At 35.2% G+C, this 17,615-nt stretch overlaps 1 protein-coding gene across 1 annotated transcript in view; it reads left to right on the top strand.

Annotated features, from left to right (window-relative positions):
• UNC13C (unc-13 homolog C) overlaps nt 1-17,615 on the top strand; it is a 501,491-nt gene that overhangs the window by 278,574 nt on the left and 205,302 nt on the right. Inside the window, exons 13-14 of the mRNA XM_084880006.1 lie at nt 5,801-5,957; nt 16,239-16,307. Of these exons, the coding sequence (XP_084736132.1) occupies nt 5,801-5,957; nt 16,239-16,307 (226 nt within the window). The remainder of the gene's footprint in view (nt 1-5,800; nt 5,958-16,238; nt 16,308-17,615) is intronic.

Here is a 17,615-nt window from a genome sequence, read left to right as displayed (position 1 = left end):
CTGACAGTTGTATGGGTGCTCCCTTGTAAGTAAATAACTGTTTTTCTTTTGCTGCTTTTAATATTCTCTCTTTGTCTTTTGCTCTTGTCATTTTATGATGTGTCTTGGTGTGATCCTCTTTGGATTCCTTTTGTTTGGAGTTCTCTGTGCGTCCTGGACTTGTAAGTCTATTTTTTTTCACCAGGTGGGGGAAGTTTTCAGTCATTATTTCCTCAATAGGTTTTCAGTATCTTGCTCTCTTTCTCTCTTCTTCTGGCACCTCCATAATTCTGATGTTGGTACACTTGAAGTTGTCCCAGAGGCTCCTTACACTATCTTCATATTTTTGGATTCTTTTTTCTTTTTCTTTTTTTTTTTTCTTTTCTGGTTGGATGTTTTTTGCTTCTTTGTATTTCAAATTGACTTGATTCTTGTGATCCTCTAGTCTGCTTTTAGATCTCTGTATAATATTTTTTATTTAAGTCAGTGTATGCTTAATTTCTAGTTGGTTCTTTTTCATAACCTCAGGGTCTTGCTAAATTTATCAGCCTTTTCTAGAAAATTCTTGAAAAACCTTATAACTGTGGTTTTGAACTCTATATCCAGTCATTTGCTTTCCTCCATTGCTTTCATTTGTGATGATCTGTTCTCAGCATTTTGGCTGCTTCTCTGAGTTAATAGAGTGGCTTTGTATGCTAGGTGTCCTATAGGGCCCAGTGGCTCAGCCTCCCCAGTTATCTGAGGTGGGCAATCTTGGTGCACCCCTTTGTTGGCTGTATATTTTTATAGAAAAATATACATTTTATGTTGATGTTGATATTATAATTCTATATATAATCATGTTTATAAGAATTGTATTTATTCCCACATTCTCCTGGCATTTCTTTTCATTTAAGACATTTTCAGTTGTCAAAAGGAACTAAAAATTATATTTATGTTGATGTAGGAATCATTTTTATCATTTGTGTTGCATTTGAGGGTTCTAGAAAATATTATGTTGATTATTTCTAGTAATTTGGATAATTTTCAGAATACTGACATTCTTCTATTAGATGCAAAGTATAACTTGAAGAACAGCTTTTGACAATATTTTCCATATAATAATTTTGTATTTGAAGTATAACTTGAGTCCTAAACTATTGTTGGCTAATGAATAACTCAACAACAACAGTTTATTAATAACAAACCATATCTTTGAATTTAAACTGCATGCCTATTGAATTAATATTTTTCTGTTTTTCAAAAACTGGCTTCAGGGGACCAGAAAACAAAACAATCAATAACAATACTCAACTAGACATGGCCAGGTTATCTCAGAAGAATTAGTTCTTAATTTTTAAACACACAAAATTGGAGAATTAAACTTTAAGGAAAAAATATATGTCCTATCTGTGTAGTAAAGATACAAGTTTGGGAAAGAACAAAACTGTTTAATTCTTCTGGATTTTACTGTGCACCATGTGATCAGAAAAATAAATCAAATTAATATTTATTTTTAATACTTAAAGTCCTTTTATGCTTAGCCAAGTTCCCAGGTAACTTTATAACCTGCCTATTACATTAGAGATTACTTGGTTTCTTTAGGCATATTCCCAAATTTTTAAGATAAATTTGGAGCACAAATAAATAAGAGGAAAGTGTTTATTAACTCAGAGTGTCTGGTTGTTGAGTTTTCCTCTTGTGTATTTCTTATCATAAGAAAGAGGCTGAATCGATTTTGCTAGTAAGTAACCTGACTGTTAATTCAGAATTGCCCAATCCTCAGGGTTCCTCCTACTTATTATAAATCCTCTCTCCTTTTACCACAGAACATTTTCTACGAGGGCACAATTTATTAGCCCTATTTGCTGCATAACAATGTATTCTTTGTTTTGGAGCATTCAAGAGAAAGAAAAAAGGGATTGCAGTTTTCCTCTTTGTAAAAGTGTTTGATCAGGACCTGGAGGATTTGTTTTCATATGGCACCCATCCATCTAAAATGAGAGCAGTTTTCCAATTTATGACAGTGATAAGGAGCATGTGATCTATTTTTGAAAGGAGCATGCTATTCCATGTATCTCATACTATGAGATTGGGCATAGATCCTGTTTCCAGGATGAGAATTAGGGAATCCTTGATGCTTTTCATTTATTTTTGCAAATGTATGTTTTTAACAATGTTCTGACAGACCAACTGTTCACCCCTGAACACATGCAGAAAATTTCATGTCAAACATTAAGGTTTAAATTGTCCTCTGAAAATGATCTCTGTTGAGCAAATACATTTTAACTGAGTACTTAATGAGTCTGTCATTTATTATAAAATGAAACCCAAGCTTTCTTTAAAAATCTGAGATTCTATTAGGCTACATAGTCATCCCTCTGTAATCCTTTGTAAGAAAAGGCTAATATGCAAATTGTCCTCTTGACAGGGAGTTCAACTAGGAGTTCAATCAGGGAGTAGGGCCTGCTGGCCAAGCACCTGCATCCCTTCCCACTGGCTGGCCCAGCCCAATAGGCCACAATTGGGGTGGACAAGCTGGACCCCAACCATGCACAAATTCATGCACCATGCCTCTAGTACCAAATAAGAAAAAAAGTATTAGGTCATTTTTTTTTCCCTTGGTGAGCTTAACAACCAATACTTTGGCACTAATCATCTTACTCTAATTCATTTTTAAATCAGAACTGTTGGGATATAGTTTACTTTAATGCCACTGGTCTATTTTACCTGCTTGAGCCAGGATCTTGCTTTCTAAGGATATTGATGCTCAATTAAGTCATTCATTCTTTTAGGAAATATTTATAGAGTGCCTTTCATGTGCCAGGAAGTTCTCTAGGCACTAAGCATACATCAGTGAACAAGAAGGCAAGGTCCAGGTCTCCATAGAGCCCACATTTCAGAAGAAGTAATGTATTTATTTGATAGATACTTTCTAAGTATCTAAGAAAGAGGACTTATACAGGGCAATGGGATTCAATAATAAAAGATGGCTCTTGTACCTAGTGAGTTCCTAATCTAGGGGGAACAGGAAGAAGAAATTACATAATAACAAAACAGTATAATAGAGATATGCATGTGTGCTATAAGATCATAGGCAGGGGGCAAATTAAGGCATATATGAAGAGAGGTGTCAGAGCTCATGGGCAGCTTGTATGTCCCATTCTGACTTACTATCCAACCTTGATCATTTCTCTAAACCCTATGCATTTTATTACTTTATTTCTCAAAAACCTCTTTAATCGAGCACCAGCAATCAATACCACCCGTAAAACACTGATGCTTTCGACCAAAAGAGAAGTGATCCTTTAAAAGTTCAAGCCCCTCTTTAGCAACAAGGATGAATAAAACATTTACTCAACACTGAAATGCATGCTACTCTGAATTCTCTGGAGCAAATGTGATAAATACTGTTTTAGTATATTTCTAACATCAAGAATACAGATATTCTTTCCTTTCTGAAAGAATTTTATTGTTTCTCTGAAAACGCTTATAAGGGTTTAAGAATCACTATCTTTTTGGTGCTGCTTTCTAATCACCCTGCTATTGTGGTCATTAAAAATAGTTAAAGAGATTTTAAAATCTGTTTAATCAAAGGCATTTTCATCCCTTGAACACCACAAAATGGGTGTCATTAGAGACAGTTATCCATGAAAAGACAGGGGAGTTAGATAATTTTTTTCTCCATTATGATACCGACAAAACAATAGCTAACTGAATCCACATGTGTTACTTGAAGTATATACACATGACTTCCAATATTTTCCCAGTCATATTTTGAGAATTAATGGTTGACAATTTTTTGGCAGTTGCTTCAGCCAAGATGCCTAATAACAATCTCATTATTGCTAATTCAAGCGTTGTCTTTTTGGAGTTTGTTACTTCAACTTTTCCCGTGGAACTGAAATTCCATTTGCTAAGTTGATTTGCCACTAACCCTACTTTCTTGCAAAAATGAAGTCAAGTGATTTTAATATTATTAATTAATTGTTCTTAATCAAGTCTGTGTAGGGAATTGTTACGCACTTCCAGAAATTATACTAATATGGTTTGACCTATTTTGTTTGAAGGTATGCTTTTTGAAGGGGTGGTTTGCCGCAAGGATGTACTCTGTCATTTAAATTGCTAATTGTATCAATACTTTTAATCCTGTTTCATCTCTTCCCCTTAGGATAATTTAAGTAGAATTGGAACTGCAGCCTTTAAAAGGAAATGATTTTCAAATGATTTTCAAATGGTTAGAAGCAAAAAAAGCAGGCCTTGGCAGTAACCACGTATAAAAGACATACAAGCTCTGCAGCAGACACATTCCCAAAGTGAAGACCATGTACAAGTCTGTTAGCTGAACATTCAGAAAGTCAAAATGCCTCAGGCTTTGCATAATCCACAATTATGGATTGACCTCTAATTTGGGCCTACCAAACATAATTACTTATGAGTTGATGGGGAGAGAAAGAAATGCAAAAATCATAGTGCTAGAGAATATAAATTTCTTTTTTAAAATATATTTATGTAAATTTATAGTATTTAATAGATATTAATAAGAATTAATTTAGTGTATAATGAAGTCAACATATGTACCCAAAGGAAACAATCAGTGATAATCTAATTCTAGGGTTAAATTGCACAAATTATGTAACTCTCAAGTTATGTTTGTTATTCATGATCCTCAGAGATCCACGTTTAAAAATTTAACCTACTTTTATTAGCTAGTATTGTAACAAGCTCTAGGAAAGTGGCCTGGCTGAGATCTCAGAGAAGCCACCGTTAGTAGGACCACCAGCCATTTCATTTGAGGTGCAGCTCAGGCCATTTCTATATATATATGTGCACTCTGTGCTTGTACTCAGTAATACAAAATCCACTGAGGTCTAGGAGGAGGACACATTTGATCCCTAAGCTGTGCTTTCAATGCTCAGGTCTTTTGTTATGGTTCAGATGTAACGGATTCTCTAGAGAGGAGTACCAGAACTGAACGCTTATTGCTTCTGATGTGTGTACATGAAACTATCATTCAAGGTTCAAAAGGAATGGTCTTTAAGTATAAAGATGGCATAATCCAACCTGCCCTCACTACTCATCTGTTGGCTTAATTAAATCCTGGCTTTAGCAAAATGGGAGACGGAACTGCTTATGAAAGATAATCCTTTACCACAAAAGCTCACAAGCTGGACTGGAGGCAGATGTTACATTTACTTGTTCAGTCACTGTGCAGTATGAGGAGGGCCTCTTGCTTTACCCGTGACATGAGTGGGGACACAGTTGCTGGGAAAAGGAGATGCCTGTGTTATTGCTTCCCGCCACCGGGCTGGAGTCCTCTGGAAATTGTACTTTCTTTTTTTTCTTTTTTTCTTTTTTAATATATTTTATTGATTTTTTTACAGAGAGAAAGGGAGAGAGATAGAGAGCTAGAAACGTCGATGAGAAAGAAACATCGACCAGCTGCCTCTTGCACACCCCCTACCGGGGATATGCCCGCAACCAATGTACATGCCCTTGACCAGAATCGAACCTGGGACCCTTCAGTCCGCAGACCGACGCTCTACCTCTAAGCCAAACCGGTTTTGGCTGGAAATTGTAGTTTCGCTGTGTACACACAACGCTCTCACAGTTGAAAGGGTTTATGCACACATCCCCTTGGCAAATCGTATTCTAATTAAACCACTCCACATCTGTGAGGAAAAACTTTTTAAAGGGCTGAAATTGCTTTCTATTTCAATTACAGATATGGTCCTTTTCACAGATGCAGCTGAGGAATTATTTAATTGCTGGTGTTAGAGGTTATGCTATTGTTTGAATTATGTGGTTCCTATCTAAAGAGCTCGATGTTCTTATCTTGCAGGCACTTCTCGTGTCTGTCTTCTAAATACATGTGCCCTGGCGTCCCTGCCATCATGAGCACCTTGCTGGCGAATATAAACGCTTTCTATGCTCACACAACAGTTTCAACAAACGTGCAGGTTTCTGCCTCGGATCGATTTGCAGCTACCAACTTCGGTGTATGTATTGCTTTGTTAATTATAAAATTTCTAGAAGCTTATGGGAGTTACATATTAAAGAGTTACTGGGCTCCAGATATTCTTGGAATCTCATTGCAGAAGGTATATCTTAGGAAATATTAATTACTATAATTGGGCTAAAGCTAAAAGTCCACTTGAAACATATTCAGTGAAATCATTTTGACTGTCAGTAAGCATTTTCATTAGATGAAATCTCCATATCTGGAATGAGCTTTTTCAATGAGGGAAAAACATAAATTTTGTGAGAGTATTGGTATTTTGTAAGAAATTATCCATGTGTGCAAATTTGGGATTCACCATTGCAGACACTTTATCTGGTAAATGTGAGTTTGGTTGATTTCTCTATTAGGCTTCATTTGTACCTTCTGTTGGTTTCTACTGGTACTGATGGATAACAGCATATCTTCTAAGTAAAAAATGAATGAATAAATAAATAAATAATCCTATAATATAAAAGCATAGTATGCAAATTTTCCCCTCAACTTGAGTTTTTATGGGAGTTTGATCAGGGGGCAGGCTAGCAGGGGGAAGGGAGGGAGGTCCTGGCTGGCAGCTGGCAGGTGCTAGGGACCCTACCAGTGCAAGAATTTCATGCACTGAGCCTCTAGTAGATGTATAAAGAGTCTACCAGAACTACCTGTATCTAAATAAGATTGTCCACATGAAGTATTCAAATGCATTAAAAATACATTGAAAAATAAAAAAGTAGGGATTCTGTGGAATCTCATTACCTATTGCCCCTGTCACTGGAGCTCATTCTCTATAAGCATTAAATTAAATTGAGCCTGGCCATTGTGGCTCAGTGGTTGAGTATTGACCCAAGAACCAAGAGGTCCCCTGTTTGATTCCCTGTCAGCAGCCAATCAATGTCCCTCTGTCATTGATGTTTCTAGCTCTCTATACTTCTCCGTCCCCCTCTCTCAAACCAATAAAAATATGTTTTTAAAAAATTGAAATTGACAAAACTGGAAATAGGATATAAATTAACAGTAATTTTAGTAAAGTGGTAAAGATCTAAACTAAGAATTAGTGGAGATCAAGAAGGAAGAACAAATTTCAGAGCTTTTCAACTTCACTAAGTATCTTTCAGGATGTGGACAGTGAGGGAAATGGAAAAATGCCTGGAAAGATTCCCAAGGTTTTGGCCAGGGCACATGGGTAATCCAGTAGTTTTATTCAATATCCCTGAGAGACAGGTATTTTTCCATGAGACTGCAGTTACATTTCCCACTGAACTTCCAAATTGGTTCTCTGAGTAGATTTTGTGATTGATCATGGTGTTAGAAATCAAACTGAGGACATTATGTGTCACAGAGTAAAAAAATGAAACCCAGCAAATAAAATGGTGTAAAGACAGTAAGGGGGGGAAGGGAGGGGGAATGTGCTTCTGTGTCTATTTTCTTATCTTTTTCATCTAAAAGAAAATGCATGTGAAGTAGGAAGATGAGGTGGAATGAATCAAAGGATTGTTATTTAATGACAAGACAAAATAAACACTAGTAGAAGAAAACTCTATGAGAGGAGTCATGGGGTTGGAGTTTGAACTCAAAATTAGTAAGTCAGTTCAGTCATTTAAAACTATTTCTCAATCTGCTCTATGTGAACAAGAATTATTTCTTTAACATGTTTCTCAAATTAAAATGAGGTAAGAGGTGGTAAGCCAGTTTGTAAACATTGAAAGTTCTCTCTATAATAAGATATGAAAATTGCATTTCTCTTACCTTACCTATAGTCAAAACCAAGCATGTCAGACTTACGGCCTGCAGGCCACATGTAGTCCACAACAAATATTATTGTGAACCAGCCAATATAATGGTATATAAGACACATTTCATAACTTAATTTTTACAATATCCTGTTACACATAATTATAATGAGCTAATGACTGATAACTATAATTGAGTTGCATTCATTTCCCTTACACCCCTTGTGTGCAGATGCACCATTTCTCTCCACTAATACTAGCAGGGAATATTTTAGCAGCTGATGGCCATATCATTACTCTTGGACTGACATATTTGGTATGCACAACAGAAAATATTTCACTTTTGGAGAAAAGAAAAATAAGTTTATTTGGGCTACACTTAGTAATTTGTGCAGTCATTCAGTGTCTGGTAAGTTAATGTTCAAGAAAAAATATTAATTTTTATTAAAATGTTGTATTATTTTATGCTAATGATTGCTCATGTCAGCCCTTTGTATTCAGCATCTCTCTATCCAAATAAACCTACATTTCTATGAAAATTGAAGCTTTTGATTTTTTGCAGCTCACATTAACTTAAACCTGGTTTATTTGGTCTGTGTTGGCCTTTAAATTTAATATGCTTGGTCTACACAGTACACCACCAGGCACTTTTGCTATACAATTTGACTCTTGCAACAGCTGGGACCAAAGAACATTCCCTAACCAGCCCCCCCAAAAAATACAATCATGAGTCATACCAGATCATAGAATAGTTTTATTATAACAACCTCGTTTTGGTAATGGCATTGATTGTCCCAGGGTTTTACTTGTAACATAAAGCATTCAGTGTTATGAAATTGTTTTGCTTTTAATATTCTTCCTGGGAACATTGTGCAGAATAAGCCAAGCTTGTGGAACACGGAACCTTTTACCACCTGAGAAAGAAGATGTGTTTACATGATTAATATCCAACATAAATGCTACCTGGAGGGAAATAAGTAGCATGCTTTTTCACTTCACGCTGACCCAAAGAAGAGAAACCAAATTGATTTCAGTTCTTTTTAGTGTTTCGGTGGCAATATGATTATAACAAACTTCATTTTGTAAATCAAATGACTTATTGTCGAAGAGGTTTCAAAAAGAAAATCTTTCTCAAACTACATCTGTATACATCGGTGAGGTGGTATGCAAATGTAACCATATTTTTCTCTATCTATTGAAAATAATGTTATTTGTATAATATATGTAAGTAAAGTGTCTCCTACGTGCACTTTAAAGTTTGGCATTCTTATTTACCTGACTTTTGAAGCTGATACTGTCACTTATAAGGTAGGAACACCATTATATTGGTCCTTCTTTATCCTTCACAAAGGTGTAACCCAAATATTTTGATTCTTCAAAAGTTAAAGCAGTGGGAAAAGTTATTTTACTGATGAGGATTTTAAAACAATTACTCAAGGGAAGAAAACCATTTCCGTATACAGGTGCTATTTGAAGTCATAGTTTAGGTGAAAATATTCAAGAACAAAGTGAAACAGACAGAACCTTTGGGGTGGAGAGGCTGGGCAAGCAAATTTTGCTGAGGAAAATGGTTAAAGAAATTGAACAAATATGATAATAAAAATGTTATGCTTACTATGAAAGGCAAGGTAACTATTTTGAGAAAAGGGCAGTATATAACACTGTCAGGTGTTGCAAAAAGAGTTCAAATAATATAGGGAAAGAAATGAGCCTACTGGATTTGACAATTAGGAGATCATTGCTTAGTGAAACCATCTAAGGTCATAGCATTCTTCAGTGAAGGACAGAGATGAATAGTTGTGTGAACTATTTTTTATTTATTCACTAAAATATAATGTAATCATTAAAGTCGAGTTTTTAAAGAACAGTTCACATAATTGAGCAATGCCCATGTTATAATGATAAATGAAGAAAAGGATACAAAACTCTACATAAGACAGTAACCCCTATTTCCTTACCAACTTTTACCCTTGTTTTCACATTTGTATGATAAAATTTATAAAAAATAATGTAGAAATGGAGCAAGGCTTTTAGGGATGAGTAATATTTTTTTGATGTCCAAGAAGTAATAGAAAAACTACCTCAGGCATGGGAGACATTTGAGGAAAGGAAAGGAGAAGTAAATATGCAAAATAAGTTGAAAGAAGTTTGTGTAAGGTAGCCTGCCTACTGAGTATGGCAGATAGAATAAAACATGGAATTATAAGACGGTACTGTGTTCTTGGGTTGATATTAAGTTGCCAACTGAAATGTTTGGATTTCATCTTGAGGCAAAGGGTATATACTTTGATAGAATTTTTGACTTCGATCACTCTTTAGAGGAAATATTATAGGAGGGAAAGATAAAATGAGTCTGAGACAGACAGAGTTCGGTTGTAGTAATAGAAACCATCCAAGCAAGTTTAAATTGAAAGGGTCTTGGCACAGAATTAGATGCTTACAATTATCATCTGAGGGACTGAAGGAGGATCCTTCTATAATAATTCTTAAAATATCACAGTGAAACTGACTTGAAAGAGAAGCTATGAGCTTTCCTATACTCAGAAAGATAAATCAGAAGGCTGCCTCTATTTACAATGCTACAGTTTTTATAAAACCACAAGCTAGAGACCTGGGATGAGAAATTAAGTATCTCTAGGACTACTTAGCAGTAGAAGTAAACCAAGAAGCAGGAAGTGGGCCTCCACTTCAGGTCTGCTTCCCAAAGGTAGCAGCTTCCTTGCATCTAATAGGCAGAAACTAAGATAATTGCAGAAACCTAACTGCAAAGGAGTTTGAGAAATACAGCATTTAGTTTTCTAGTCTCAAAACTACAGGGAATCACAATGAAGAAAGGAGAAATGAGTAAGCCAGTTCCTGGTATTGAACACAGGACTAAATGGAAATCAGTGAGGAGGCTGATGCGCTAGTCCTGGTAAGACAAAGTAATGCTGCATTTAGACCAGCGTTTTTCAACCGCTGTTCCGCGGCACACTAGTGTGCCACGAGATGTTGCCTGGTGTGCCGTAGGTGCAGACAAGACAAGAATTTTATAATTTTTCACTATTTTGTTTACTTAATATTTCATAATAAAGTAATTATAAAATACTTTCTTTGTGTTTATTTGATTCCTATTCAAGAGAATTACTTTATATATAGTCAATATAGGCACAGAGTTAAATTTTTTAACATTTTCTAATGGTGGTGTGCCTCGTGATTTTTTTCATGAAACAAGTGTGCCTTTGCCCAAAAAAGGTTGAAAAACACTGATCTAGACAATGGTTTAGATAAAATGAAGTGATGTGGCAAAGGAGAAAATGAATGTAGAAAACATTTGGAAATAAATTATTTCTTTATGACTTCCTTAAGCAATTCTAGTTTTTGTGCTGCCTAAACCTTAGACTATTTAGTAAGACTCTCATTAAGAAGAATGTAAAATTGTCAATGAAAAAATTGATATATATTTAATATTTATTTCTAATAAAAATAAATTACAATGAGTTAGAAGTTATTATGACAAATTCCACAAATATAAAAAAATTCTAGAAAAACAACATATTTTTATTAATTAACTTCCTAACATATGTCTATAAAAGTTTGTTTTTACAGTTTTTGATTGTAGATGCTACAATCTTATTTATATGAAAAAAATCTGAAATATTCTTTCTATAGATAAAAAGATAATTCACTCTTATCTAGTACAGTTGATCAAACTTTAAAAATTGGTACTTTAGAAAAGTTCCTTTTACTTTCATAATTCATTGATAATGGCCACACACCTTTTAATGATTTATCAAACTTGAGAATACATTTATTATACTTTTTTTTCTTGTGTGATGTCAGAGCAAAAATTGTGCCCAGTGAAGCTAAACAGTTAAGGAAGACTTCATTTAAGGCTATTGCAATAGGGAGGAGATAATAGGAAGCTCAACTCCCCTGAAACAAGGGCTGGAATAATATAGAAAAAAAGTACATGAGGATATTAGAGGGAAGGTTGAGCAATAGGACATGTTCAGCATATTGAATTTGTAAAAGTCTGTGGCCGGGCCAACTGTGTTTGCTAATTGAAATCCATCAAAATTAGTCTCCTACCCTCCTGCTAAGACTGAGAGATAGAGGTGCTATCTTTTTAATGCTTACATTTCAAAAGGATGGCTCTCAAGTACTTGAGAAAGACATTAGAAGCTTATAAAACTGGCAAGGGGCATCATTTAAAAAGATTTACATCTCAAAAGGGTAGAGAAGAAATGTGCAATTATAAAGTCTCCAAAGAAAACACTCTAAAAATAAAAAAGGGAGGTCAAGACCTAGAGTCAAGAACAGAAGCCTGTGTAAAGCTTATTCAAAATGAGGGAAGCATCTGAGCTCTCTTGGTCAGTGAATAATAACATCTCAATGCTTTTCAAGTTTGCCTGTGAAGGGACTTCTTAAAAGCTCTTTGAATTGATAACATTTATTAATGTATTAAGATGTTTATCCTTGATAGCATCATTGTAATGGCATTTTATAATGTTGTAGAATCTCTGTTGGTATATAATATTTCTCTCTTTTCCATGACCAGCATGGCTAGAGAGTGGACAGAAGTCCTGAGTAGGAGCAACGGGGGATTGAGAAAATGAAAGAAAGAGACAGACACAGAGATAGAAGGAAAAAGCTGGGGCCGTGTGGGACAGCTGTCCTCTGAAAGAGAGACAGTGACCCAGGGCCTATACAGTATGTTTATTTTATACAGTGAAATAAATACCAGGAGGTTTTACTAAAATCCAAGATAAAGAAGATTATGTGCATTCTTGTGGCATCTTTGTAATTGTCACTTCTGGGTGGGCCCAGATAATTGTGTTTGTTCCTGGTGCCTGGCTGGATCCAGATAATGAAATCCACCCCCTGGCACCTGAGCTAAAGGTCAGATTGACAACACACCTGCCTCTGGCAAGGTATGTTTCCAGGGCATAGCTCTGCCAGGCGCCACTAGATTCAAAGGACATTCAGCTCAGGGGCCTTTCCTACGTGCTTTCTACAAATCAATTAATTTCAACATTCATTAAATTATCAAAAATGATTAAAATAGCCTTTGTATTACTTCTATTTGAAATGTTTCTGTTCTTCTTATTTAATGATTATTTTTGGTATGATCTAGAAAAAAAAGTTTTCATAATTTGTCAGTCCAGGTCAGAATAATTTTTACTCCTATTCTTGCAAATGTTATAAAAACCTAAGATCAGGTGAGCACTTGGTCAGGGCTCCTCCCAGGAAAGCTGAGGTCCAGAGTGTACCAAAGCTTAGGCATCCTTATCTTGAAATTAAAGCATCCCTCCCTTTGAGATGAGGCTCTGAGAGAGAAGCCCAGGAAGTTGCAGAGATTTTTACACCCCTTCCTTATAAGAGCTTTTCCTTCCATAGTTCCAGGATCCTGGGAGACTTACTAAGAATGCAGTTGTGCAGTAGCAATCTCTTCCCCCTACTCAAAAGCTCCCCTCTGCCCAAGGGCCAAAACTACTGATTTTGTACGGCTCATGAGCTAAGATTGGATTTTAGATTTTTTAAATTGTTAAAAGAAGCAAAAAGAAGACTGTTAATTGTGGGACATCAAAATGATAGGAAATTCAAATTTCAGTGTCCATGTACAAAAATGTATTGGACAAAAACCCAGCCCCATTCGTTTATATGTTGTCTATGGGAGCTACTATGCTACAACACAGAGTTACAAAACTGAAAGTATTTACTATATGGATATAGTTTTTCTTATCAACTAGTTGAATCTACATTTTTGATAACAGGGAACACTTAGTATTCTTGTTATTGATTTTGCTTCTACCAAGTGCCAGACATGCAGTCCTTACCCAATACAAAGAACTGAATAATATCGCAGTTTCTGACACAGTGGCATGCACCTTAGGGGAAACAGTCTTTCATCACCCAGTCTTTTATCCTTCAAATCACACCGCGCAGGCAGTAGGCCTCCTCTGCTCAGGCAAAGGCAATGGCACTCAAGTTGAATAGAAATTCGGAAGTTAAAATTAAATTTTTAAGCTGTCCTGCTGTTTAAAGGATCTCTATGAAAATTTAATCAGCAGTACACTTTTAATTTCACGTTATCTGATATTGTTTGAGATTTTGTGACAAGCCTCACAGTGCTCTCCACAGTTTTCTATTTATCTTGAATGTAAACTTTCCAGCTGATTACTGAAAACCTAGGTAGGAACCACATGTATGATTTGTAACAGTTAGGGTTTTGTTCAGTGTCATGAAACAGAAACTCAAACAAACTTAATTAAATAAGATTTGTCTCCATGTAACCTAACGACAGAGGTAATAGGAACCTAGGGCTACTGTAACTGCTCAGAATTGTAATTTTTTGAAAGGGTGGACAGATATGGCAAGGGTGAGGTGTGGGGACTCCTGCTTCTTGCTCCATACACTATTGTTACTATTTATTTAGCTTTTCATCTTATAGCCCCATGGTCAGCAAACTGCTGCTCACGAGCCACATGTGGCTCTTTGGCCTCTTGAGTGTGGCTCTTCCACAAAATACCACATCCTGGGCAAGTCTATTTTGAAGAAGTGGCATTAGAAGAAGTTTAAAAAAAAAAATTGGCTCTCAAAAGAAATTCTAATCCTGTACTGTTGATATTTGGCTCTGTTGACTAGTGAGTTTGCCGACCACTGTTATAGCCACAGGATAACTGCTTTACCTTCTAGGATATAGTTTATGTTTAAGGTGGAAAAAAAGAAAAACACAAAGAGCAAATGGGAAAAAAAAAAAAAAAACTAACAAAGACTCACATCGCAAAGAGTAATACAGCAAACACTGTCTGCCACGCACTGTTTTGAATCTTTCCAAATAGTAATTCATTGATAATAGGCTGAGTGCACCCCCTAAGCTAAACTAGGCACATGGTCATTCTTAGAGGCAAAGATGTCTGGAAAAGTAGGTATCTTATAATGGACATATTTGACTCATGCGATTCCATTAGTAAGGAAGTGTGGAAGAATGGATATAGAGTAAACAACCAGAATGGTTGGTCCTAGTATATATAACAGGGCCAATGATTTGGGCCAGAGCATGGTTGACTAGGGTCACATCAGCTGTCTTGATGATTTATACAAATCACAGAGGTCAGATGAAGAGGTCAGAGATATGACATGAACACATTTTATTTTATAATCATTGAGTAATTAACTTTACTATGGACTAAACTGATGATTATAATAGGTCTCTTGTTGTTGTTTTTTAATTTGGATTGAGAGCAACTGAAACACATGTATGAGGGAAATAAAAGGTTAATAAAGGACAGTATAAGCCAGGTCCTTTCCTGGGAAGGTATGATGGAAATGGAAAAGAAAAATTTAGTACAGTCAACTCAACAGTATTTTTCAGTCATTTTATAGAAGAGTCTTATCCACTGAACAAGTGGCAAACTTCTGAAAAGCAAGGTTCATTTATTGGGTTCTTTTATTGCCTCCATAAGAATTAACACAGAGGCAATATTCAAACTGTTCACAAGTGTGTCAACCTATTAAATTTTCACTTTATTCAGAAAATTGAAATTTCAACTTAGGAACAATTCATCAACTCAATTAATATTCAGCTCACTTCATCAAGATAAGTAACTTCAAGAGATAAGAGTTCTGTACCCTATGAATCTGTCTTGTATGTGAAAACATTAGAAAAAGTTTTCACTTTTGCCAGTATCTTCAAAATGCATTTTAGTATTTAAAAAATATTAATGTAGGCAGACACATTTACTATCATTTACTCTTACCTTCATATATTTTTTATTTTAATTTTTGGTCAGAAATCTGAGACTCAGAATGGTGAAACTATCTCTATAAAGTTCGTGCATTCGACTGATACTTTTACTCAATGTTCTTAATCTACACAACTTTATCCTTATATTTCTTAGCAAAACTTCTTATTCTTATCATCTTCAAATCCCTCTATGAAGAGGTTGGTACAATACCAACACAGAATTAAGGGGAAGCATTAGTGTATTGTTGTTGTTGTTTTTGACTGATATTTTATACTTTTTGTTAGCACTAAAACATATAAGTTAAAAGTATTACATCCTTTCAGATTGTGAAGTCTGTACATGTTACCAAAAGGAAAATGCTTTTTAAAATTGTTTTTGAAAAAACAACAGCTGTTCCCACTTCCATAGGTGGGAGAAGTATTAAAAAAAAAAAACCACACACACACACTACAATTTATTTCTGGGGAGGTGGGCTGGTGTGTGTGGGTAGAGAGATGGGTTATATTTTCTCTTCCTGACTCATATTGTCATGAATCAGTACTGTGGCAATTCAGTTGCTTGCACTCTTTCTATAGTACATAATTCTCTGGATATTTTCCATTCATCACAGAGAGCCATTGTGACTTATTGAAGGAATGTGGATTTGGTGTCAAAGAGACCTTATTTTGAGACACTGCTATCATATACCAGCTCTATAATCTTGGACAAGTCATTGATATTTTTGAACCTTGATTTCTATAAAATGGGAACAATAACTGATAGTGACCATTTATTTCCATTCTCCTATTTTATTTTTTTGTGTTGTTTTTTTTTTTTTTTGGACAGAGGGAAAGATTCATAAAACTACTAGACCAGTTGCATAACTCTTTAAGGATTGACCTGTCAAAGTATAGGGTATGTATAAAATTATTTGACTGAAAGTAAATATTGTGCTTGGCTCAGATGGTTTCTTGTGACATTGTATAAAGCTATTCATTATGTAATGGAAAAAGCAAAAAATCCTGATTATGGGATCTCATTTCCTATCACACTAGAAGGGTCTGCTAAATAAGTAAGCATTTGACCCTTGGTCATGTACCTAGCCCCACATAAGCCTACAGCAATACTGAATGTGTGGCTTAATTTTATGATTTTTTTTTAACACCATCAGATTGAGTGGCCATCAGCTAATTTATTGAGTGGATATATATGGCCCAGTTCTCATCTTGAAAACTCATTCCTTGTTACTGAGATATCCTGCTGATATTTCCCTAGCTTTTGAGATTCCTATGGGAACTTGCTGCTTAAGACATTCCTTCTAGATTTTGAAGCTGTGCAGAGTTCATTGTTAATAATTCTATACTGCCTCTCCAGGTGAGACACACACAAGCACAAATATATATTCTCGCATTAATATAAATACACACATATAGTTTTAGTTACAAAAAAACAATTACAATTGCTATTCACAAAAACTATAGCAATATTGATTGCATTCTTTATTTAATAGTTGACCCTAAACATCTTTTCATAACTGCACACATGTATTTCTCCTGTATTCAACTTTCAGCCTCTTGTTGATAGACATCTTAATTGCATATTTCTAGAAATTATAATACTAAATTTTCTCAAACTCACCCTTTATATTGAACTGGGGCCAACACTATGAGAAGAGAACTGCCATGGCAGGCAATGAAAGGATAGTTGGGGGTAAACAGGGACTTGAGTTCACTCAATTACCATCATTTAGACACCCCAACTCTGTTCCAGCTCAGAAATAGCTAAAAGTTACCTATGATATTTTGAGATAGCCATTTAAGAAGCTAGTCTGATAACATCTCCATTTTTGTTGACATATCTCACCAAATCTCACTGATAGAAACTTTTTGTTAAAATCTACGGTAATTCAGGGCGAGACTTTGTAGTACAGTCTTATTTTCTTAATAAAGTTTCTTTGGGATTAAAAGTCATATAGCACATATAAATATTCCCAAAGTTTTTTTGGGGAAAAAAAAGTGACCTATATTGAGAAAACTATAAATATTTTCAAATATGTGCTGTCTTCCTCTCTTTTAGTAGCCAAACTCTTAAGTAACAAGGAATAATATTGCAGTGATAATATTGTTTTGTGTATTTTTATTGTATTATGGGAATAAATAAAAGGATATAGCTTCATAAGATTAAGAAGAGTATATCCTCATACTTTCTGTGATGTTTTACATT

The sequence above is a fragment of the Pipistrellus hanaki genome (assembly GCF_964339955.1).
Source record: "Pipistrellus hanaki genome assembly, chromosome: 1".
Taxonomy (NCBI): Eukaryota; Metazoa; Chordata; class Mammalia; order Chiroptera; family Vespertilionidae; genus Pipistrellus; species Pipistrellus hanaki.
Note: the sequence above shows the minus strand (reverse complement) of the source record. Positions and strands in the feature narration are given on the sequence as shown.